The 24,591-nt window shown below is 46.2% G+C and overlaps 1 protein-coding gene across 3 annotated transcripts in view; it reads right to left on the reverse strand.

Annotated features, from left to right (window-relative positions):
• Positions 1–12,526: 12,526 nt before the first annotated feature.
• Positions 12,527–24,591, reverse strand: part of LOC135506186 (serine/threonine-protein phosphatase 4 regulatory subunit 3) — a 29,070-nt gene continuing 17,005 nt past the window's right edge. For 2 of the 3 annotated variants that reach the window (XM_064925673.1, XM_064925670.1), the window contains exons 11-15: positions 21,479–21,648; positions 18,401–18,543; positions 17,407–17,621; positions 16,927–17,141; positions 12,527–13,795 (exon numbers count right to left, since the gene is read on the reverse strand). In XM_064925673.1, coding sequence (XP_064781745.1) covers positions 13,676–13,795; positions 16,927–17,141; positions 17,407–17,621; positions 18,401–18,543; positions 21,479–21,648 — 863 coding nt within the window. In that variant the 3' untranslated portion in view covers positions 12,527–13,675. The remainder of the gene's footprint in view (positions 13,796–16,926; positions 17,142–17,406; positions 17,622–18,400; positions 18,544–21,478; positions 21,649–24,591) is intronic. The other variant, XM_064925671.1, reaches the window with a different exon arrangement.

A 24,591-nucleotide genomic window follows, 5' to 3' on the forward strand; every position in this document is an offset into this window, starting at 1 on the left:
ATCCACACATACTACACCCACTCTATGCTCACTAGACTTTATCCACACATACTACACTGACTCTATGCTCACTAGACTTTATCCACACATACTACACTGGCTCTATGCTCACTAGACTTTATCCACACTGACTCTGCACACTAGACTTTATCCACACATACTACACTGACTCTATGCACACTCACTAGACTTTATCCACACATACTACACTGACTCTATGCACACTAGACTTTATCCACACATACTACACTGACTCTATGCTCACTAGACTTTGTCCACACATACTACACTGACTCTATGCACACTCACTAGACTTTATCCACACATACTACACTGGCTCTATGCTCACTAGACTTTATCCACACATACTACACTGACTATGCTCACTCACTAGACTTTATCCACACATACTACACTGGCTTTATGCTCACTAGACTTTATCCACACTGACTCTGCACACTAGACTTTATCCACACATACTACACTGACTCTATGCACACTCACTAGACTTTATCCACACATACTACACTGACTATGCACACTCACTAGACATTATCCACACATACTACACTGACTCTATGCTCACTAGACTTTATCCACATATACTACACTGGCTCTATGCTCACTAGACTTTATCCACATATACTACACTGGCTCTATGCACACTAGACTTTATCCACATATACTACACTGACTCTATGCACACTAGACTTTATCCACACATACTACACTGGCTCTATGCACACTCACTAGACTTTATCCACACATACTACACTGGCTCTATGCACACTCACTAGACTTTATCCACAGATACTACACTGGCTCTATGCTCACTAACTAGACTTTATCCACACATACTACACTGGCTCTATGCACACTCACTAGACTTTATCCACAGATACTACACTGGCTCTATGCTCACTAACTAGACTTTATCCACACATACTACACTGGCTCTATGCTCACTAGACTTTATCCACACATACTACACTGACTATGCTCACTCACTAGACTTTATCCACACATACTACACTGGCTTTATGCTCACTAGACTTTATCCACACTGACTCTGCACACTAGACTTTATCCACACATACTACACTGACTCTATGCACACTCACTAGACTTTATCCACACATACTACACTGACTATGCACACTCACTAGACATTATCCACACATACTACACTGACTCTATGCTCACTAGACTTTATCCACATATACTACACTGGCTCTATGCTCACTAGACTTTATCCACATATACTACACTGGCTCTATGCACACTAGACTTTATCCACACATACTACACTGGCTCTATGTACACTCACTAGACATTATCCACACATACTACACTGACTCTATGCACACTAGACTTTATCCACATATACTACACTGGCTCTATGCTCACTAGACTTTATCCACACATACTACACTGGCTCTATGCACACTCACTAGACTTTATCCACAGATACTACACTGGCTCTATGCTCACTAACTAGACTTTATCCACACATACTACACTGGCTCTATGCTCACTAGACTTTATCCACACATACTACACTGGCTCTATGCTCACTCACTAGACTTTATCCACACATACTACACTGGCTCTATGCTCACTAGACTTTATCCACACATACTACACTGGCTCTATGCTCACTAGACTTTATCCACATATACTACACTGGCTCTATGCTCACTCACTAGACTTTATCCACACATACTACACTGGCTCTATGCTCACTAGACTTTATCCACATATACTACACTGGCTCTATGCACACTAGACTTTATCCACATATACTACACTGACTCTATGCACACTAGACTTTATCCACACATACTACACTGGCTCTATGCACACTCACTAGACTTTATCCACAGATACTACACTGGCTCTATGCACACTCACTAGACTTTATCCACAGATACTACACTGGCTCTATGCTCACTAGACTTTATCCACACATACTACACTGACTCTATGCTCACTCACTAGACTTTATCCACACATACTACACTGACTCTATGCACACTAGACTTTATCCACACATACTACACTGGCTCTATGCTCACTAGACTTTATCCACACTGACTCTGCACACTAGACTTTATCCACACATACTACACTGACTCTATGCACACTCACTAGACTTTATCCACACATACTACACTGGCTCTATGCTCACTCACCAGACTTTATCCACATATACTGCACTGGCTCTATGCACACTAGACTTCATCCACATATACTACACTGACTCTATGCACACTAGACTTTATCCACATATACTACACTGGCTCTATGCTCACTCACCAGACTTTATCCACATATACTACACTGGCTCTATGCACACTAGACTTTATGCACACATACTACACTGACTCTATGCACACTAGACTTTATCCACACATACTACACTGACTCTATGCTCACTAGACTTTATCCACACATACTACACTGGCTCTATGCTCACTAGACTTTATCCACACATACTACACTGACTCTATGCTCACTCACTAGACTTTATCCACACATACTACACTGACTCTATGCACACTCACTAGACTTTATCCACACATACTACACTGGCTCTATGCTCACTAGACTTTATCCACACATACTACACTGGCTCTATGCACACTAGACTTTATCCACATATACTACACTGGCTCTATGCACACTAGACTTTATCCACATATACTACACTGGCTCTATGCTCACTCACCAGACTTTATCCACATATACTACACTGGCTCTATGCACACTAGACTTTATCCACATATACTACACTGACTATGCACACTAGACTTTATCCACATATACTGCACTGGCTCTATGCTCACTCACCAGACTTTATCCACATATACTACACTGGCTCTATGCACACTAGACTTTATCCACACATACTACACTGACTCTATGCACACTAGACTTTATCCACACATACTACACTGACTCTATGCTCACTAGACTTTATCCACACATACTACACTGACTATGCTCACTCACTATACTTTTTCCACACATACTACAATGACGCTTCAACACACACACAATATATACGGTCTCACACACACACACACACACACTTTCACATATGCTGCTACTCTGTTCATTGTCTATCCTCATCTAATTTGTTTTGAGTAGGCCTGAGGTTCTTCATTGTTTCCCAGAAATGATTTGATATTGAGATAAAAACAGCTGCATTGGACCTTTCTACTTCCCTACCAAGCAAAAAAAGACAGTAGCTGCTCATTGCGTGGAAGTGAGAAAAACAGCTTTTATTTACCTTTGGTTTCATAGTAACTTTATACAGTTACTGCTAACATGACCCCCATTCTCTCCAAAACACAAGAGGCAGGATACTTGTACATTGTTAAGCATGTATTTAATGAAGCAAAAATGTCATTAGATCATTTTCAACCAAATGAGCAGTTACTGCCTTTTTGCTTGGTAGGGCAGAATACTTCGGTGAATGAAGTGAATTGATTGCTGTTGGCAGTTTCCCTCTATGCCAAGTGATGTTACACTGCTGTGAGTGAGGTTGGCTAACCCCTGGTCCCATTCATTAGGCACGAAACAAAAAGAAACAGGGGAGGGACTAGCTGAACTTGCCCAATGTGAAACGCTCATATTCGTTTTCCGTTGTAAAACATTTTGCTTTGGCATGCCCTAATGAATACGACCCCTGTCTGGATGTTTGTCTCTCTCTGCCTCTGGGCTGCGTTCAGAGGAGTTATGTTCCTGAATGTTCCCCAGCGCGCTCCCGTTCCTCAATAACACCTCCTGAACAGCCTACTGTACAAGCCTTTGGGGCCTTTTCACTGTTAGTTTCACTCAGTGTGAGTTTTATACGTCTGTTAATGGAGGGGAGAAATTCACACCTGTGGACGTTTTTATCTGCTTGATCACAATGCATGACTTTACATAGCAATTTTTAAAAATTGTACCTTTATTCAACTAGGCAAGTCAGTTAAGAACAAATTCTTATTTACAAAGATGGCGTACACCGGCCAAACCCGGACGACGCTGGGCGAATTGTGCGCCACCCTATGGGACTCCCAATCACGGCCAGTTGTGATACAGCCTGGAATCGAACCAGGGTGTCTGTAGTGACGCCTCTAGCACTGAGATGCAGTGGCTTATACCGCTGCGCCTCTCGGGAGCCCTTTCTCTAGACTCTAGAGAGTAGTAGTACAACTGCAATTGGGAGTCGTAGCGATTGTGGAATAGTCTCTCTCACACACTCTCTGTCTCTCACACACTCTCTGTCTCTCACATTATCTCTCACACACATTCTCTCTCACACACAAACGCACTTCCGGTGCTGGAGGTGCGCTCTTTATCACTGTGACAGTTCCATTTAACACGCGGCTCGAACGCACTTAGCCTCACATCCTTGTTTCCTCTGCCCCCATAGTGAGCAATAACACCCCCCCACCACTTAACATTTGAGACGGGCGTAAAGCAGGAACAGATCCCATCGCCATTCACTGAAACGCTCATCATATCCCTCCAGATCTGGAGTGACAGCAGACTGATGGTGGGATTGGGGGTTTGCTGTTATCCAAGACAAAGAGAAGAGGCGATGTATTCAAGCTGCAAAACGTATTGAGAATTGAGAAACAGATGTATGTAACCGAGTCACATTGAATAGCTGGGTTATACTGTATGCCTATACACTGAGTATACAAAACATTAAGGACGCCTGATCATTCCATGACATAGCTTTCCCTTGGATTCTCCTGGTCAGTCTATGATCCCCTATTGATGTCACTCGTTAACTCCAAAAGATTTAAGTGCCTTTGAACGGGGTATGGTAGTTGGTGACAGGCGCACCGGTTTGTGTCAATAGCTGCAATGCTGCTGGGGCTTTCCTGCCGAACAGTATCCTGTGTGTATCCAGAATGGTCCACCAACCAAAGGAGATCCAGCCAACTTGACACAACTGTGGGAATCATTGGAGTCAACATGTGGAATGCTTTCGTCACCTTGTAGAGTCCATACCCCAGATGAATTGAGACTGTTCTGAGGGCAAAATGGGGAGCAACTCAATATTAAAGGTGTTCCTAATGTTTTGTACACTCAGTGTATGTTGCCACTTGAGAAAGCACAATTTGTACTGGTCATCTGACCTGGTAGGCCTTCCGTTTTCTTATGGAAGACAAGTCTGCTTATTTAAGTAGTGTTGTACAGGAAATCACAGATGTACAACACGTGGCCATTTGTAGATGGGATAAGGGATATGAGTGATATAGGCAGGCAACGAACACACGCACACACACTTCAGGCCTACATATTGGATAATGCTTGGCACAACTCAAAATACAAATTAGGTTACTGAATAGGGCAGGACGACATGTTTTATATCCAAGAATACGGGATTCATCCAAGGCCTACATCTGACCTTTCCAGTGAAGCATGTTATCACCAGAGACCCTGAGCTCTAATGTCTCTCATCAACGCACCTACTGACAATTAAAAAGAAAACTCCAGGGCTGGCAGAAAGCCAACAGTGTAGTGCTGCAGTGAGGCCTCTTCTCTCCCAGCAGCGGCATTAAATCTAAAACACATGGCGAAACAGATGACTTTTTTTCTCAGGTCTTTCATTACAGCTACCGACGGACGGATGCTGTTGTGGAGACGGATGCCGACTTGCTGTGACCTCGGGCATGGGGCGGCTACTACCAATTTCGCAACGCGAGCGGCAGCCATCTGCACAGTTGGACCTCCCGCCACTCTCTCACCCCGTAGGACACAGAGATCCGGCCGTTTTCACATGGTGATTAATCACAGCGGACACGCTGTGCTGAACATGGCCAATCACCTCTATTAGCCCGGGAACCGCCGCCAAACACAAGGCGAGACAGAGGAGACTTTGTTGGCGAGAACACAGGTCATTGTCCGCCGGTCGCGGCCGCGACGCCTGGGTCCATTTTGCGGACATTGTGCGGGGCTTGTTTCGACAACCTCGCCATGCACGGCCATGTATTTCCTCCCCGGCATAGGCTACGTTACCTATTTCATATTTTGCCACAAGATTCATTTTTCATGAATGTTTCATATTAGGCCTACATGCTAGAAGATTAAAAAGGGCACTTACTTAGCAAAAGGTAGCAGAAATTACATCTGGGGTGGCTTCCTCCACAGCAATAATTGGCACATGAAAGTTGTTTTGCACGTTGATACTCAAACCCTAACTTCTAATTATATTTCACTTTCTCCGAAGGGCCCGTGGCGGGGGTTCGATGAGAAAACGACCAGGTTACAATGAATTTCCTTTCTACAGTTGAATCCAAGCCCAAGTAGCAGCAGCAAAGACTCAATCACTCTCCTTTGTTACAGCTGACGGGTGATTCCTCACTAAAAATATACCACTTTGGAACGTATTATTTTTAATATTCATGTTTATATATTTCTATATTCATAAATTTAGAAAATTGTTATTGAAATCAACTTACTACTCATATTACAGCGCAAGAGGTAGAGCTTCATTTGACACACAGTCCTTTATAGCGCATACATATGAAACGTTACATAGTATTAAAGGAGGTCTGGGTAAGGCCAACAAAAATTCAAAATTAAAACATAATTGAGAAATAATTAAGATACAAATGTCAATTGTACTGTACGTCAACAATTCTTTCTCCAAAAGACCATTTGATGGATAAAAAAAGAATATATATGTATATATATCCTGGTCGTGTTTTCTTATAGTTTGGTGAGGAATCACCCTCTCACCTCTCAGGTGCAGGTGAGCATTAGAAGGGTAGCCTACTGTGAAAATAAAAGTCCCTAACGTCTCAATGGCAATGCCATAATAAAAGTATCAGATACACAACATTTCTGATTCGGATTATAAAACATTTATTTCAAATCCATGGCTTCTTATAGCAGGTAGCCTAACGGTTAAGTGCATTGGGCCAGTAACAGAAAGGTCATTGGTTTTGTATCCCTGAGCTGAAAAAATCTGCCATTCTGCCCTTGAGCAAGGCAGTATACCCCCAGCAACAACTGCTCTCTGGGAACCGTGGACGTGGATTAAGGCAGCAGCCCCCCGGACCTCTCTTATTCGGAGGGGTTGGGTTAATTGCCGAAGACACATTTTGGTTGAATGCATTCAGGTTGTGCAACTGACTAGGTATCCCCTTTCCATTCCCTGTACCTGCTTTCAAGACCAGATAAGAGGACAAGATTGACCTACCTGAAGTGTGAGGTGACCAATTCAGGACTGTACACAGCAGAAGGGCCGCTGGTTGCTCTAGTTATAGTGTCATACAGAAGGTTCAGGGCCCATATCCACAAAGTATCTCAGAGTAAGAGTATTGATCTAGGATCAGTCCATATAACCTTATTATGATCTAAAAAGAAAAAAAAAATGATCGTAGATCAGCACTCTTACTCTGAATTGCTTTGTGAATATGGGCCGTGATCCTCATCGACCTCCTAATTAGGGGATCCGAAGCCATCTCACCGTTCAACACATTGTGTTAGCCTACCTCACAACCTCGATATCAAGGGTGGAAATCAGTCTGGGAACCCACTAATGTAAAATCCTTGAATTCACCTTATATTAATTCTTTTACATGTCAAAATGATTTCACTCCCAGAATCAGGTCCATGCCTGTATATAAACACTCAATTCCAAGGCTACTGATTTACATACACAAATTACCACTGCCATAAGCATTCTGTATGCTTAGCCGGTTTCATCTCAACCAAATGCCATTGACATTTGCCGACATTTCCCTCTGCAGGAACCCACGACAGTCACAGCCCATTGGCACGAAGATGATGCAGTCGTCTGGATTCTTAATACAACTGGGGTAGTAGGACTTAACATATGGGCTAAATATAGGCTACATACCTACGCCCTCCCAGGCCCACCCATAAACTAGGGGAAATACTGGCCTAAGGGACCTAGGCTAGATAGCATTTAAGTGAACCAGTTATGTAGCGTTGTCAGTTACCTGCATTGCTGTTCATGCTCATCCTGGACTGGCCAGACGACGGAACAGCTCCTGATCGCTCCCAGACAAAACTGTGGGCAGCAATGCCGGCGAAGACAGGGAGTCATGCCAATCAAAAGAGCTGTCAAAGAGGGTATTCAATGGCACGCCAGGATGTCCACGGCACGCCAGCAGTTCCGCCAGTGGGGATGCCTTCAGGCTGGCAGACACACAGGCGGGCAACGCAAGGGGGCAAGGGTCTTGGCAAAAACCTTGCGTTGGGTTGGCATGCCTTTTGGTCGAGTAGAGCTGGCATCACTAGGCCACTACCAGACTGCCCCTGTCCCCAGTCCGATAGGGAGTCGAGAGAGAGAACACACAGTCATGCTGTGGAACAAAAGTAGCATTGGCAGGGAGAAAGGTTGTTTTTGAAACGCATCTTGTCTCTGAAGTCAATAAAGGCTTTGTAGTGAATGGGGTTGGAAATAGGCGTTGTGAATCACAATGAATCGCGGCCTGCTGAGCTTTGTGGATCAGATGGGTTTAATCAGATGGTTTTAATTAATAGCAGACGTTTGATAGCCGACTCTGCTATTGAAGGGATGAGGCAGGATAATGCGAGGCGCACCATGTCACAGTTAGCTTTTTGGTTTAGTTCCAGGGCCCACTGAGGAACAGATAAGACAAGACTAATCAATGTTTATCGTAAAGAGAACTGTCAGTCACACATCTATCCTGGTCTTAACCATAAAAATGGTGTGTAGTTACCTTCAACAATTGCCCCTTGGGTATTAATAGAGTGGATGGAATTAAAACTAATCTCCCCTGGCCCATAGACTACCTGCAAATTGGGAAATATTTAAATCATTGACATTTTAAATGAGCATACGAAGGCAATCTAATACAGATGAGATACAATACAATTAAATGTAAAGTGTTATTGTAATCCCAGAGGAGGTGCTTGTTGCTTTAGCGGTCAAACCCTGCTATCAAACGTTACACAGCGGGTCTAAGTGGACTACAGATGCTCTTCTCTTTGAAGAAACCTGCACGACTGTAGTAGAACAAAGTAGCAGTTTATCAAAATAAGCAAGTTTGTTGAGAAAATAAGAACCATGACAACCTGATTAACCTGCATGTGAGAACTCAAAACTCAATATAGACAAAGGCCCACAAAGGCCCTCAACAAAGGACCTCAACAAAGGCCCTCAACAAAGGCCCACAAAGGATCTCAACAAAGGCCCACAAAGGACCTCAACAAAGGCCCACAAAGGACCTCAACAAAGGCCCACAAAGGACCTCAACAAAGGCCCACAAAGGACCTCAACAAAGGCCCACAAAGGACCTCAACAAAGGCCCACAAAGGACTTTGAATGGAGAGGATGGCTGCCATTATACGGGCTACTAACCAACTGTGCTATGTTAGTTTTTTTGCATTGCTTGTAACACATTTTGTACATAATGCTGCTGCTACCGTCTCTTATGATCGAAAATAACTTCTTTGAACTTCATGAAGAACAGATAGAGAAAAAGGGGAAGGTGGGGTGCCGTGTAAGAATTTGCTGATGAGTAGGTAAACCACCACTACCCTCCGTTTTATTGGAAATGTGCAATCACTGGAAAACAAACTGGACAATCTACGATTAAGACAATCCTACAAACCGGACATTAAAAACAAATAACTTATGTTTCACCGAGACGTGGCTGAACGACGACACAGATAATATAGAGCTGGCTGGCTTCTCCGTGCAGCGGCAGGACAGAGCAGCTACGTCTGGTAAGACAAGGGGTGGGGCTGTATGTCTATTTGTCAATAACTGCTGGTGCACGATGTCTAATATTAAAGAAGTCTTGAGGTGTTGTTTGCCTGAGGTAAAATACTTCACGATAAGCTGTAGACCACACTATCTACCAATAGAGTTTTTAATCTAGATTATTGGTGGACATCTATTTACCGCCAAACTGATGCTGGGACTAAGACCGCTGTATAAGGACATAAGCAAACAAGAAAATGCTCAACCAGAAGCAGCACTCCTAGTGGCCAGGGACTTTAATGCAGGCAAACTTAAATCAGATTTACCTCATTTCTACCAGCATGTCACCTGCAACCAGAGGGGGAAAAAAAAATACTCTGGACCACCTTTACCCCACACACAGAGAGGCATACAAAGCTCTCCCTCACCCTCCATTTGGCAAATCTGACCATAATTCTATCCTTCTGATTTCTGTTTACAAGTAATAACTAAAGCAGGAAGTACCAGTGACCCGCTCAATACGGAAGTGTTCAGATGACATGGATGCTATGCTAAAGGACCACTTTGCTAGCACAGACTGGAATATGTTCCGGGATTCATCCAATGGCATTGAAGAGTATACCACCTCAGTCACCGACTTCATCAATGACGTCGTCCCCACAGTGACCGTAAGTACATTTCCCAAACTGAGGCCATGGATTACAGGCAAAATCTGCACCGAGCTAAAGGCTAGAGTTGCCGCTTTCGAGGAGTGGGACACTAATTCGGATGTTTATAATAAATCCAGATATGCTCTCAGATGAACCATCAAATAGGCAAAGCTTCAATACAGGACTAAGATTGAATCATACTACACCGGCTCTGACGCTCGTCGGATGTGGCAGGGGTAGAAAAATATTACGGTCTACAAAGGGAAACCCAGCCACAAGCTGCCCAGTGACGCGAGCCTACCATACAGGCTATATGCCTTTTATGTTCGCTTCGAGGCAAGCAACACTGAAGCATGCATGAAAGCACCAGCTGTTCCAGACGACTGTGTGATCACGCACTCCATAGCCGATGTGAGCAAGACCTTTAAACAGGTCAACATTCACAAAGCCGCGGGGCCAGACGGATTACTGACATGTCCTGACATGTACTCAAAGCATGTGCTTACCAACTGGCAAGTGTCATCACTGACATTATCAACCTCTCCCTAACAAGTCTAATATCTACATGTTTCAAACAGACCACCATAGTCCCTGTGCCTAAGAAAGTGAAGGTAACCTGCCTACATGATTACCACTCACGTCGGTAGCCATCAAGTGCTTTGAAAGGCTGGTCATGGCTCACAACACCATCATCCCGGGAACGCTAGACCCACTCCAGTACGTATTCCGCCCCACAAGATCCTCAGATTACGCAATCGTGTCCACATCACCAACAAACTATCATAGTCCAAACCGAGAGAGTCGTGAAAAAAAGTTATATAGCTGCAGCATCAAGAGCATCCTGACCGGTTACATCACCGCCTGGTACAGCAAATGCTCTGCATCTGACCTTAAGGTGCTACAGAGGGCAGTGCATCGCAGGTACATCCAGGACCTATATATACTAGGCGGTGTCAGAGGAAGGCCCCAAAAAACTGTCAATAACTCCAGTCACCCAAGTCATAGTCTGTTCTTTCTGCTAATGCACGGCAAGTCTAGGACCAAAAGGCTCCTTAACAGCTTCTACACCAAAGCCATTAGACTGCTGAAAAATTCAACAAATGCCCCTCCCCCCTTTTGTTTTTACACTGCTGCTACACGCTGTTAATTATCTATGCATAGTCCCTTTACAAATTACCTCGACTAACCTGTACCCCCACACATTAACTAGGTACCAGTACCCCTGTATATAGACTCATTATTGTTGTGTGATTTTCTTGTGTTACTTTATTTAGTAAATATTTCTTTAAATCAATTTCTTTAACTGCATTGTTGGTTAAGGGTTTGTAAGTAAGCATTTCACAGTAAGGTCTACACCTGTTGTATTCGGCGCATGTGACAAATACAATTTGATTTGAACAAAACAATGGATTTCAACAAAGACCAACAAAGGACTTCAACAAAGACCAACAAAGGACTTCAACAAAGACCAACAAAGGACTTCAACAAAGACCCAGATTGAACTTCAACACATAATGAGTAGCTAAGACCAGAAAGAACAACCTTCCACCTCCCAAAGACCCCCAGTATAACTTTTCCAAACGGACTGGCAGGTCTTGTGATGCGAGGGCACCACCTGGAGGAGATGTTGAATGTGTGCACTGACTGAGGTTTACCCATGTCAATATTTAGAACTGATCATTGACGAGGTCAGCTTCAAACTATTACAAAATTGTTAGAAATAGGTTTAAAGTATAAAAAGTTCCCATTCACAATAAAAACAATATTCCACTAGACTTTTCAACATCAGTTTGGGTCCTATAATTATATTTGATTAATTTAGTATTTTTAATCCCAGCCCCCATCCCCACAGGAGGCCTTTTGCCTTTTGGTAGGCCGGCATTGTAACTAAGAATTTGTTAACTGACTTGCCTAGTTAAATAAAGAAATGAAAAATCAAATCCCCCCCCAAAATGTTTGAGGTGTCAGGTGAAAAGCAGCTAGAGAACATTTAAACATGAGCCTGGTCCCAGCTGTTTGCTTTGCCAACTCCTATGGTCATTGTCAAACCACTATAGGAGTTGGCAAGACGGCACAAACAGATCTGGGACCAGGCTCCAGCAACATAGGAGTGCAGAGATAACACAATTCAGTCTTGCGAGTCGCCATCACAAAAGGTAGTAGGACATCATACAGCAAAGATAATTTTTAATGGTCCCAAATATTTCTGAACTACTAAGTATACACTTATGTAAAAGAAAACAAAAAAGAAGCGAAGATATGACAAAATTGATCACATCTACAATTCCACTCAATCTTTAATCAAGACGGGATTACAAATTCTTTTTCCCAAAAAATCTGCAGTTTCAAAGGGCAAAAAAGGGTCAAACTAGATCAACCTACTGAGGTCTTTAAAAACCTGTTCAAGTGCGACTGAAAATGTCCTGAACATGTAAAGGCTGGGTTGTTTACAAAAACAGGAGAGGGGGAGAGAGAGCGAGAGAGAGACAGAGACAAAAAGAGAGTAAAAAGACAAAATAAGAAACCTCTGTCTTTTTTCAAATCAAGAGGAAGAACTTCCCTCTGAGCGACGACAATGACATCATCAAAACGAAAAACAGACAGCATTTTCGCCGCGCCGGTGTCTGCCGTCTCCCGTCTGGTCCTAGAAACTAACTTCTTTAAAAAAACAACGTAAAAACAACAAAAAAACGGAGAGAGAAAAAGGGGGGAAATGTAGCGGAGGGAGGAGAGACAGAAAAAAAGGAGCTGGGTGAAGGAGGAGTCAGCGTAGGGGGTGAGTGGTGGTTCTGCGTCTGGATTGGCCGGCCCCATTTTGGGGGTCGTTGCGATGTCCTTCCCTGAGTGGGGGGTTGGGGGTGGGGCAGGGGGTCATGGTCTGAGCCAGCAAGCTCTTTGGGGTTTTAGTTTGTATGCGAGTGTGTGTGTGGATAAATGTGTCTATTTTTCCGGTATTTTAGCTTTGTTTAATTATTTATCGTCAGTCCGCCCCTTTTATCTGACGGTAATATAGGAGATGGTCATTTCTCCACGCCTTCCTCTCTCGTCCATTCGTTCGCTGCGTTCGCTCCTAGCTCCGCGGCCTCCCGATTGGCACTTGTATATTGGGATTAGTCCGAGGAGACGCGTTTCCATTCATAGTCCGCTCCTCAACAAGAGCCCCCATTAAAAAAACCAAGGGGGTGAAGTCATTCATGGTTTTAACAGTTTTTGTTAGTTTCTGTGCCTATCGTGGGATCGGTGGGAAATAGTCTGGCGCTCGGAGCGAGAGAGAACAACAACATTAACGGTTTATTTTATTTTATTATTATTATTATTTTTAGGAGCTCAGCTTGGACTTCTTGGACAGGGGAGGAGTCTCCTCTTTACTCTCGCCGCTCACGTCCTCTTCGTCTTCCTCGTCGTCGTCGGGGTAGTCCACCAGCCCCACCAGACCTCCCTGAGAGAGGGAGAAAGTGATAGAAGGGGGTGAGAAAGCGAGAGTTGGAGAGAGAGAGAAAGCGAGAGAGAGAAAGCGAGAGTTGGAGAGAGAGAGAGAAAGCGAGAGTTGGAGAGAGAGAGAGAGAAAGCGAGAGTTGGAGAGAGAGAGAGAGAAAGCGAGAGTTGGAGAGAGAGAGAAAGAAAGCGAGAGTTGGAGAGAGAGAGAAAGAAAGCGAGAGAAAGCAAGAGTTGGAGAGAGAGAGAAAGCGAGAGAAAGAGAGAGAAAGCGAGAGAAAGCGAGAGAAAGCGAGAGAGAGAGAGAGAAAGCAAGAGTTGGAGAGAGAGAGAAAGCGAGAGATGGAGAGAGAGAAAGCGAGAGAAAGCGAGAGAGAGAGAGAAAGCGAGAGATGGAGAGAGCGAGAGAGAAAGCGAGAGATGGAGAGAGAGAGAGAGAAAGCGAGAGATGGAGAGAGAGAGAGAAAGCGAGAGATGGAGAGAGAGAGAGAAAGCGAGAGATGGAGAGAGAGAGAGAGAAAGCGAGAGATGGAGAGAGAGAGAGAAAGCGAGAGATGGAGAGAGAGAGAGAAAGCGAGAGATGGAGAGAGAGGGAGAGAGAAAGCGAGAGATAGAGAGAGAGAGAGAAAGCGAGAGATGGAGAGAGAGAGAGAGAAAGCGAGAGATGGAGGAGAGAGAGCGAGAGATGGAGAGAGAGAGAGAGAAAGCGAGAGATGGAGAGAGGGAGAGAGAAAGCGAGAAAGCGAGAGATGGAGAGAGAGGAGAGAAAGCGAGATGGAGAGAGAGAGATGGAGAGAGAGATGGAGAGAGAAAGCGAGAGATGGAGAGAGAGAGAGAAAGCGAGAGATGGAGAGAGAGAGAAAGCGAGATGGAGAGAGAGAGAAAGCGAGAGATGGAGAGAGAGAGAGAAAGCGAGAGATGGAGAGAGAGAAAGCGAGAGATGGAGAGAGAAAGCGAGAGATGGAGAGAGAGAGAAAGCGCGAGATGGAGAGAGAGAGAGAAAGCGCGAGATGGAGAGAGAGAGAGAAAGCGCGAGATGGAGAGAGAGAGAGAAAGCGCGAGATGGAGAGAGAGAGAGAAAGCGCGAGATGGAGAGAGAGAGAGAGAAAGCGAGAGATGGAGAGAGAGGGAGAAAGAAAGCGAGAGATGGAGAGAGAGGGAGAGAGAAAGCGAGAGATGGAGAGAGAGAGATGGAGAGAGATGGAGAGAGAGAGAGAGAAAGCGAGAGATGAGAGAGAAAGCGAGAGATGGAGAGAGAGAGAGAAAGCGAGAGATGGAGAGAGAGAGAAAGCGAGAGATGGAGAGAGAGAGAAAGCGAGAGATGGAGAGAGAAAAAGCGAGAGATGGAGAGAGAGAGAGAAAGCGAGAGTTGGAGAGAGAGAGAGAAAGCGAGAGATGGAGAGAGAGAGAAAAAGCGAGAGATGGAGAGAGAGAGAAAAAGCGAGAGATGGAGAGAGAGAGAAAAAGCGAGAGATGGAGAGAGAGAGAGAGAGAGAGAAAGCGAGAGATGGAGAGAGAGAGAGAGAAAGCGAGAGATGGAGAGAGAGAGAAAGCGAGAGATGGAGAGAGAGAGAGAGAAAGCGAGAGAAAGCGAGAGAGAGAAAGCGAGAGAGAGAAAGCGAGAGAGAGAGAGAGAGAGAAAGCGAGAGATGGAGAGAGAGCGAGAGATGGAGAGAGAGAGAGAGAGAGAAAGCGAGAGAGAGAGAAAAAGCGAGAGATGGAGAGAGAAAGCGAGAGATGGAGAGAGAAAGCGAGAGATGGAGAGAGAGAGAGAAAGCGAGAGTTGGAGAGAGAGAGAGAAAGCGAGAGTTGGAGAGAGAGAGAGAAAGCGAGAGTTGGAGAGAGAGAGAGAGAAAGCGAGAGTTGGAGAGAGAGAGAGAGAAAGCGAGAGTTGGAGAGAGAGAGAGAAAGCGAGAGTTGGAGAGAGAGAGAAAGCGAGAGTTGAGAGAGAGAGAAAGCGAGAGTTGGAGAGAGAGAGAGAAAGCGAGAGTTGGAGAGAGAGAGAGAAAGCGAGAGTTGGAGAGAGAGAGAGAAAGCGAGAGTTGGAGAGAGAGAGAGAAAGCGAGAGTTGGAGAGAGAGAAAGCGAGAGTTGGAGAGAGAGAAAGCGAGAGTTGGAGAGAGAGAAAGCGAGAGTTGGAGAGAGAGAAAGCGAGAGTTGGAGAGAGAGAAAGCGAGAGTTGGAGAGAGAGAAAGCGAGAGTTGGAGAGAGAGAAAGCGAGAGTTGGAGAGAGAGAGAGAGAAAGCGAGAGTTGGAGAGAGAGAGAGAGAAAGCGAGAGTTGGAGAGAGAGAAAGCGAGAGTTGGAGAGAGAGAGAGAGAAAGCGAGAGAAGGGGGATAGATAATTTATCTATTCAGATCTGCTCCTCTGATTTGCAGGAAAACTAAATAACTCCACTATAGTCTTTACCTACTAACTCTACTCAACACAAGGCCCGGGGGCCACATCTGGACCGCAAGCTACTTTCTTGGGGACCACAGACTGATATCTGATTCCCATCCAGAGGACTTATTCCCTATTGGAACAATTACGTTTATTACCATTGCATATTACAGGCCACATATCTTTGGAGTAACCAATCTACATGCAGGACGCAACAACCACTAACATAGAATGCTGGCAAATATGTTAATGAGCCCCCAACACCACACAAATAATATTTTGTACAATGTGGGCATTACTCAAAATGGCCACCTATAACAGCAGCAAGACTCCGGCATCAGACTGTGCAAAGCTAGCATACACTGCACCTGCTAATTTGGGGTAAATTGACTACTGGTAAAAGTCAGCGGTTGTTGGTAGTGGCTCTGTAAACAAACCCAAAGAGTGGATTGCAGTCTGTCCTTCTCCAGACTGCGTTCAAGGTAAGGAAACAAATGTCAATTTTCTATTATGGGTAAACTATCCCCGTCTTCTGTAAGACCTAAACTACTAAAACACCCCCCCCCAGCCCAAAAACAAAATCACCCCATTACTAGACACAGAACAAAGACAACTGACAAACTGGCAGGGTTACCTGGACTTGTCCAATAAGACATTTTCATTTTCCATCGGGAAAACATTTAAAATGTTTTCTGTTCTTACGGGCCTTAATGAACACAATTCAGGTCCCCGTGGGTTAGGTACTACTACCCACCTTTGTGGTGACTGCTGTCGGGGGCGAGCCCTTGGCCCCTGATCCTGGTGATCCTGGAGAGCCTGGCGAGCCGGGGTGCAACGAGGCGGAGGGAGGCGGGCTGGACAAGCTGGTCTTGGTCGTGGAGCCGGAGAAGGACAGCTTGAAGCTGGGGCTTTGGCGGCCCGACAGACTACTGGACTTGCCCAGAACTTCCTTCTCGTCTGAGTCTTTCACTGTGGGGTGGAGAGACCAAGATAGACAGTTGTAGAAAGTCAGTTTGACCATTTTTAAAGACACAACTTTCTTCTCAGTACATAGAGTGTGTCAAATACTTTCGAATGAATGAGCTGCGCTTACATTTAGTTAACCAATTGAATAATCCCAAAAGTACAAATCCCAAGCTAATCCATGTGTAACTATACAATGTATTTCACATAACTGGCCTGGGTCAAATACATGTTTTGCCAGGAATTCATGCATTCTTTCCCTGCGACTTACGTTTCTTCCTCTCCATGAACTTGCTGATGGGGTCCATGAGGTCTTCGTTCTCGCCGGCGCCGCCGCTACTCTTGGTGGTCTTGTTGTCCGAGGGGGGCACCACCGCCTCGCCGTCCTCCAGCTCGTCCTCGTCCGCGTTGAACCACATCTCCTCGTCGTCATCCAATGTCCGCGCGTCCCGGCGAAACCTGTGGTTCCTCAGGATCGACCTCATGCTGTGTGAGGGGAGACGACCCACGGTTAAACCTGACCATGACTGTAGAGCTTATTTACAGATACATAATGAATAGCAATCAATAAAGAACCGGCAGATTCCAAACTGTAAACATTTTAAAACTATTGGTAAAGTCAATAGTGGAGGGGCATAAATATAGCGGCCCCCCATGCACTTATCACAAATTCCACATTTGTTAAGTTCTCTGCATTGTACAGTGCTCTCCTTTACTCTTTTCTTGTATGGTCATTAGCAAAATATGCATGATGCCAATTTTCCATCCATCCATCCATCCAATCATTCATCCACCCACCCACCTTCCATCCATCCATTCAATCATTCATCCACCCACCTTCCACCCATCCATCCAATCATTCATCCACCCACCTTCCACCCATCCATCCATTCAATCATTCATCCACCCACCTTCAATCCATCCATCTATCCATTCAATCATTCATCCACCCACCATCCATCCATCCATTCAATCATTCATCCACCCACCTTCCTTCCATCCATCCATTCATCCACCCACCATCCATCCAATCATTCATCCACCCACCTTCCATCCATCCATCCCCCTCCCTCCATATTACAGTAGTCTTTACTATCCCAGAGGGGGAAATCCTTTTGCACCACATAGTAAAAACAATTGACACATGACAAACACACACACAAAAACAATATTACCCGTCCAGTTTGGGGTTGTCAATATATTACCCGTCCAGTTTGGGGTTGTCAATATATTACCTGTCCAGTTTGGGGTTGTCAATATATTACCTGTCCAGTTTGGGGTTGTCTTGCCTCTCCCTCTGCTGTTCGTAGCGCAGCTTCAGTCCTTTAAAGGTCTGCACATAGTTCACGTCCTCCAGAGCCTTCCAGTAGTTCTCCACTATGTGGGCCGTCAGGGACTTCACATCCTCCTGGGGGGAACGGGAGAGTATAAAGGGAGAAAGAGAGAGAGGGAGGAAGGGAGAGGAGGAAGGGGGGAGGGAGGCAGGGAGGGATTGGAAGAGGGAGAACGTACCAGTCTTGTTTAATACAATGTCCTGTGTCATGTATACATGTGCACATTAGTACGTGGACTCTAATGAAATTTGTGGATTGGGCTATTTCCAGCAACACCTGTTGCTGACTGCTGTATAAAAATCGAGCACACAGCCATGAAATCTCCATAAACAAACATTGGCAGTAGAATGACCTTACTGACTTTCAACGTGGCACCGTCATAGGATGCCACCTTTCCAACAACTCACAGTTCATCAAATTTCTGCCCTGCAAGAGCTGTCCCGGTCAACTGTAAGTGCTGTTATTATGAAGTGGAAACGTCTAGGGGCAACATCTGCTCAGCCGCGAAGTGGTAGGCCACACAAGCCCACAGAACAGGACCAACGAGTGCTGAACGCGTAGAGCGTAGAAATTCTGTCCTCGGTCGTAACATTCACTACCAGTTCCAAACTGCCTCTGGAAGCAACAACAGCACAAGAACTGTTCGTCTGGAGCTTCATTAAATAGGTTGTTTTCTTGGCCGAGCAACCGCACACAAGCCTAAGATCACCAAGTGCAATGCCAAGCGTTGGGGCTGGAGTGGTGTACAGCTCAAACAACATTGGGCTCTGGAGCAGAGGAGACGCGTCCTCTGGAGTGATGAATCACGCTTAACCACCTGGCAGTCCGATGGACAAATCTAGGATTGGCGGGTGCCAGTGAAATCCCACACCATCACACCTCCTCCTCCATGCTTCAGGGTGAAAACTACACATGCGGAGAACACCCGTTCACCTACTCTGTGTCTCACAAGACACGGCGGTTGGAACCAAAAATCTCAAATTTGGACTCATCAGACCAAAGGACAGATTTTCACCGGTCTACTGTCCATTGCTCGTGTTTCTTGGACTAGCAAGTCTCTTGTTCTTATTGGTGTCCTTTAGTAATGGTTTATTTGCAGCAATTCGACCATGAAGGCCTGATTCACACAGTCTCCTCTGAACAGTTTATGTTGAAATGTCTCTGTTACTTGAACTCTGCGAAGCATTCATTCAGACTACAATCTGGAGTGCAGTTAACTTTAATGAACTTATCCTCTGCAGCAGAGGTAACTCTGGTTCTTCCTTTCCTGTGGGGGTCCTCATGAGAGCCATTTTCATCATAGCGCTTGATTTTTGCGACCACTTGAAGAAACTTTGAAAGTTATTGAAATTCTCATTTGACTGACCTTCATGTCTTAAAGGAATGATGGACCGTCATTTCTCTTTGCTTATTTGAGCTGTTATTGCCATAATATGGACTTGGTCTTTTACCAAATAGGGCTGTCTTCTATATACCACCCCTACCTTGTCACAACACAGCGGACTGGCTGAAATGCATTAAGGAAAGAAATTCCACAAATTAACTTTTAACAAGGCAGACCTGTTAATTGAAATACATTCCAGGTGACTGAATACCTCATGAAGCTGGTTGAGAGAATGCCAAGTGTGCAAAGCTGTCATCAAGGCTACTTTGAAGAATCTCAAATATAAACACTTCTTTGGCTAATACATGATTCCATGTATGTTACTTCATCGTTTTGATGTCTTCACAATGAATCTACAATGTAGAAAATAGTTTAAAAATGTAAATAAATAAAACCTAGAATGATTAAGTGTGTCCCAACTTCTGACTGGTACTGTATATAGATAACATTTTGTGCACAAATCTGTTTACATCCCTGTCGGTGAGCATTTCTCCTTTGCCAAGATAATCCATCCACCTGGCATATCAAGAAGATGATTAAACAGCAGGATCATTAAACAGGTGCGCCTTGTGCTGGAGGAAATAAAAGGCCACTAAAATGTGAGGTTGTCACACAACACAATGTCACAGATGTCTCAAGTTTGGATGGAGCGTGCAATTGGCATGCTGACTGCAGGAATGTCCACGAGAGCTGTTACCAGAGAATTAAATGTTAATTTATCTATCATAAGCCTCCTGACCACGTGTAACCACACCAGCCCAAGACCACACCCGGCATCTTCACCTGCGGTATCGTCTGAGACCGGCCACACGGATAGCCCAGGAAACTGTGGGTTTGCGCAACTGAATTGTTTTTTGCACAAACTGTCAGAAACTCCCTCTGGGAAGCTCATCTACATGCTCGTCGTCCTCACCAGGTTCTTGAGTGCCCCACGGTGGCAGTGGGGTTTCAGTTTGGACTGGCATAATCGACAAACAATGAATTGCAATTTTATCGGTGGTATCTCTGTGCATTCAAATTGCCATCGATGGCAATTGCATTTTATCGATGGCAATTTGAATGCACAGAGATACCGTGACAAAATCCTGGAGGCCCATTGTTGTTCCATTCATCCACCAGCATCACCTCATGTTTCAGCTTGATAATGCACGGCCTCATGTCGCAAGGATCTGTACTAAATCTCTGGAAGCTGAAAATGTCCCTGTTCTTCCATGGCCTGCATACTCACCAGACATGTCACCCATTCAGCATGTTTGGGATGCTCTGGATCGACAGTGTTCCAGTTCCCGCCAATATCCAGTAACTTCACACAGCCATTGAAGAGGAGTAGGACAACATTCCACAGGCCACAATCAAACAGCCTGATAAACTCTATGTGAAGGAGTTGTGTCGTGCTGAATGAGTCTAATGGTGGTCACACCAGATACTGACTGGTTTTCTGATCCACACACCTCTTTTACTTGTTTTAAAAGGTATCTGTGATCAACAGATGCATATCTGTATTCCCAGTCATGTGAAATCCAAAAATAAGGGCCTAATTACTTTATTTCAGTGTATATATTTGAAAATTACAAAAAAACTTAAATCACAAAATTACCAGACACAGGAAGCGGAAAAATACTCACCACGCGGACATACTCAAACATCTCTATGATGGCTGAGTTCATGAGGTTGTAGCGTGCTCCGTTGTTGAGGAAGGCCTTGACCACGGGTTCAAACAGGAAGTTCCTTATGATGTAGCGGTTGTAAAACTCGTCCTTCAGACCAATGATCCGCCGCATGAAGCGCAGCGCGCCTGGAGGAGAGAGAGGGCGGTGTAGGAGGAGGAGGAGAGAGAGAGAGGGTGGTGTAGGAGGAGGAGGAGGAGAGAGGGTGGAGGAGTAGGAGAGAGAGAGGGTGGAGGAGTAGGAGAGAGAGAGAGGGTGGAGGAGTAGGAGAGAGAGAGAGGGTGGAGGAGTAGGAGAGAGAGAGAGGGTGGAGGAGTAGAGAGAGAGAGAGGGTGGAGGAGTAGGAGAGAGAGAGGGTGGAGGAGTAGGAGAGAGAGAGAGGGTGGAGGAGTAGGAGAGAGAGAGAGGGTGGAGGAGTAGAAGAGAGAGAGAGGGTGGAGGAGTAGGAGAGAGAGAGAGGGTGGAGGAGGAGGAGAGAGAGAGGGGGTGGAGGAGGAGGAGAGAGAGAGGGGGTGGAGGAGGAGGAGAGAGAGGGGGTGGAGGAGGAGAGAGAGAGAGGGTGGAGGAGAGAGAGAGAGAGGGTGGAGGAGGAGAGAGAGAGAGAGGGTGGAGGGAGAGAGAGAGAGAGGGTGGAGGGAGAGAGAGAGAGGGTGGAGGAGTAGGGAGAGAGAGGGTGGAGGAGTAGGAGAGAGAGAGAGGGTGGAGGAGTAGGAGAGAGAGAGAGGGTGGAGGAGTAGGAGAGAGAGAGAGGGTGGAGGAGTAGGAGGAGAGAGAGGGTGGAGGAGTAGGAGAGAGAGAGGGTGGAGGAGTAGGAGAGAGAGAGGGTAGAGGAGTAGGGGAGAGAGAGAGGGTAGAGGAGGAGGAGAGAGAGAGAGGGTGGAGGAGGAAAGAGGGTGGAGGAGGAGAGAGAGGGTGGAGGAGGAGAGAGAGGGTGGAGGAGGAGAGAGAGGGTGGAGGAGGGGAGAGAGGGTGGAGGAGGGGAGAGAGGGTGGAGGAGGAGAGAGAGGGTGGAGGAGAGAGAGGGTGGAAGAGGAGGAGAGAGAGGGTGGAGGAGGAGGAGAGAGAGGGTGGAGGAGGAGGAGAGAGAGGGAGGAGGAGGAGAGAGAGAGAGGGAGGAGGAGGAGAGAGAGAGAGAGGAGGAGGAGGAGAGAGAGAGAGGGAGGAGGAGGAGGAGAGAGAGAGAGGGAGGAGGAGGAGAGAGAGGGTGGAGGAGAGAGAGAGAGGGTGGAGGGGGGGAGAGAGAGAGGGTGGAGGAGGAGGAGGAGAGAGAGAGAGGGTGGAGGAGGAGAGAGAGGGTGGAGGAGGAGGAGAGAGAGGGTGGAGGAGGAGGAGAGAGAGAGAGGGTGGAGGAGGAGGAGAGAGAGAGGGTGGAGGAGGAGGAGAGAGAGGGTGGAGGAGGAGGAGAGAGAGAGGGTGGAGGAGGAGGAGAGAGAGGGTGGAGGGGAGAGAGAGGGTGGAGGAGGAGGAGAGAGGGTGGAGGAGGAGGGAGAGAGAGAGGGTGGAGGAGGAGGAGAGAGAGGGTGGAGGAGGAGGAGAGAGAGGGGGGTGGAGGAGGAGGAGAGAGAGGGGGTGGAGGAGGAGGAGAGAGAGGGGGTGGAGGAGGAGGAGAGAGAGGGGGTGGAGGAGGAGGAGAGAGGGGTGGTGGAGGAGGAGGAGAGAGAGGGGGTGGAGGAGGGAGAGAGAGGGGGTGGAGGAGGAGGAGAGAGAGAGGATGGAGGAGGAGGAGAGAGAGGGAGGAGGAGAGAGAGAGAGGGAGGAGGAGAGAGAGAGAGGGAGGAGGAGAGAGAGAGAGGGAGGAGGAGAGAGAGAGGGTGGAGGAGGAGAGAGAGAGGGTGGAGGAGGAGAGAGAGAGAGGGTGGAGGAGGAGGAGAGAGAGAGAGGGTGGAGGAGGAGAGAGAGGGTGGAGGAGGAGAGAGAGGGTGGAGGAGGAGGAGAGAGTGGGTGGAGGAGGAGAGAGGGGGTGGAGGAGGAGAGAGAGAGGGTGGAGGAGGAGGAGGAGAGAGAGGGTGTGGAGGAGGAGGAGGAGAGAGGGTGGTGGAGGAAGAGGAGGAGAGGGTGGTGGAGGAAGAGGGTGGTGGAGGAAGAGGAGGAGGAGAGAGGGTGGTGGAGGAAGAGGAGAGAGAGGGTGGTGGAGGAAGAGGAGAGAGAGGGTGGAGGATGAGAGGAAATGTCAGCACTGTGTGACAATATAGCATCCATCCCTGTCTGTCCAAAGCAGAGTGAAACCCAAAGAGACTAAGAGAATGACTTCGCCAGCAGCTACCGTAGGCTACACGCCGCTGCCACAGTGATGTGCATTATAGACCTGTTAATTCCCTTCTTCTGAACATCGGAGCGTCCGCAAACAATCGTGCATGTCAGTTCAGCGCACGGTGTAAGAGAAAGTAAAATATTTGAGATATATTCCCAGATAAATGTATATTTCTTAGAACAGACATGGGTATGTTTTAGGCCAAACAAGCCCCCCCCCCCCCCAAGATATACATTTTTATTTCAGATCTACACTGACCTGATAAGAAAGAAATAATCCAGAATCCATATGAGGGAAACCCGTCGTAATAAGAGTTACAGGCTGACTACACCACGCGCGCGAGCGTTGCAAAATGTTACTCAATTATTGCACCCACACTGCTCGCGTGGCAACAAGTGTCTGCGTTGCCAAGGGCTGAAATAGAAGTCAGTTCTATTTGTGACGCAGATCCCGCTGCAAGTCCCGTCTCTCCCATCTCCTCAATGGTTTATAGAAGCAAGTACCCACGTGCCATCTCCTCATTGGTTATACCCACGTGGGTGACTGAAAGATGAACGAGGTCAGTGGCGGTAATGCACCTAATTTATGAAAGTTTCCAATCGCAATATAAAGTCAAAAGAAGAAAAAGCCTAGAAGGAGGAGAAATATGTAAACTAGAAACGATTCGGTTGACCGTTTTATGTGTGGATTAATTGGCAGAGTAGAGGACCTTGTGCACTTCAGGTAAAATACCATCTCAATGTTTATATCTCAGGACAAATTAGCTAGCAACAGCAAGCAAGCTAAAAATGACAAATTAGCTCGCAAGTGCAAGCTAGCT

The sequence above is a fragment of the Oncorhynchus masou genome, chromosome 19 (assembly GCF_036934945.1).
Source record: "Oncorhynchus masou masou isolate Uvic2021 chromosome 19, UVic_Omas_1.1, whole genome shotgun sequence".
NCBI lineage: Eukaryota > Metazoa > Chordata > Actinopteri > Salmoniformes > Salmonidae > Oncorhynchus > Oncorhynchus masou.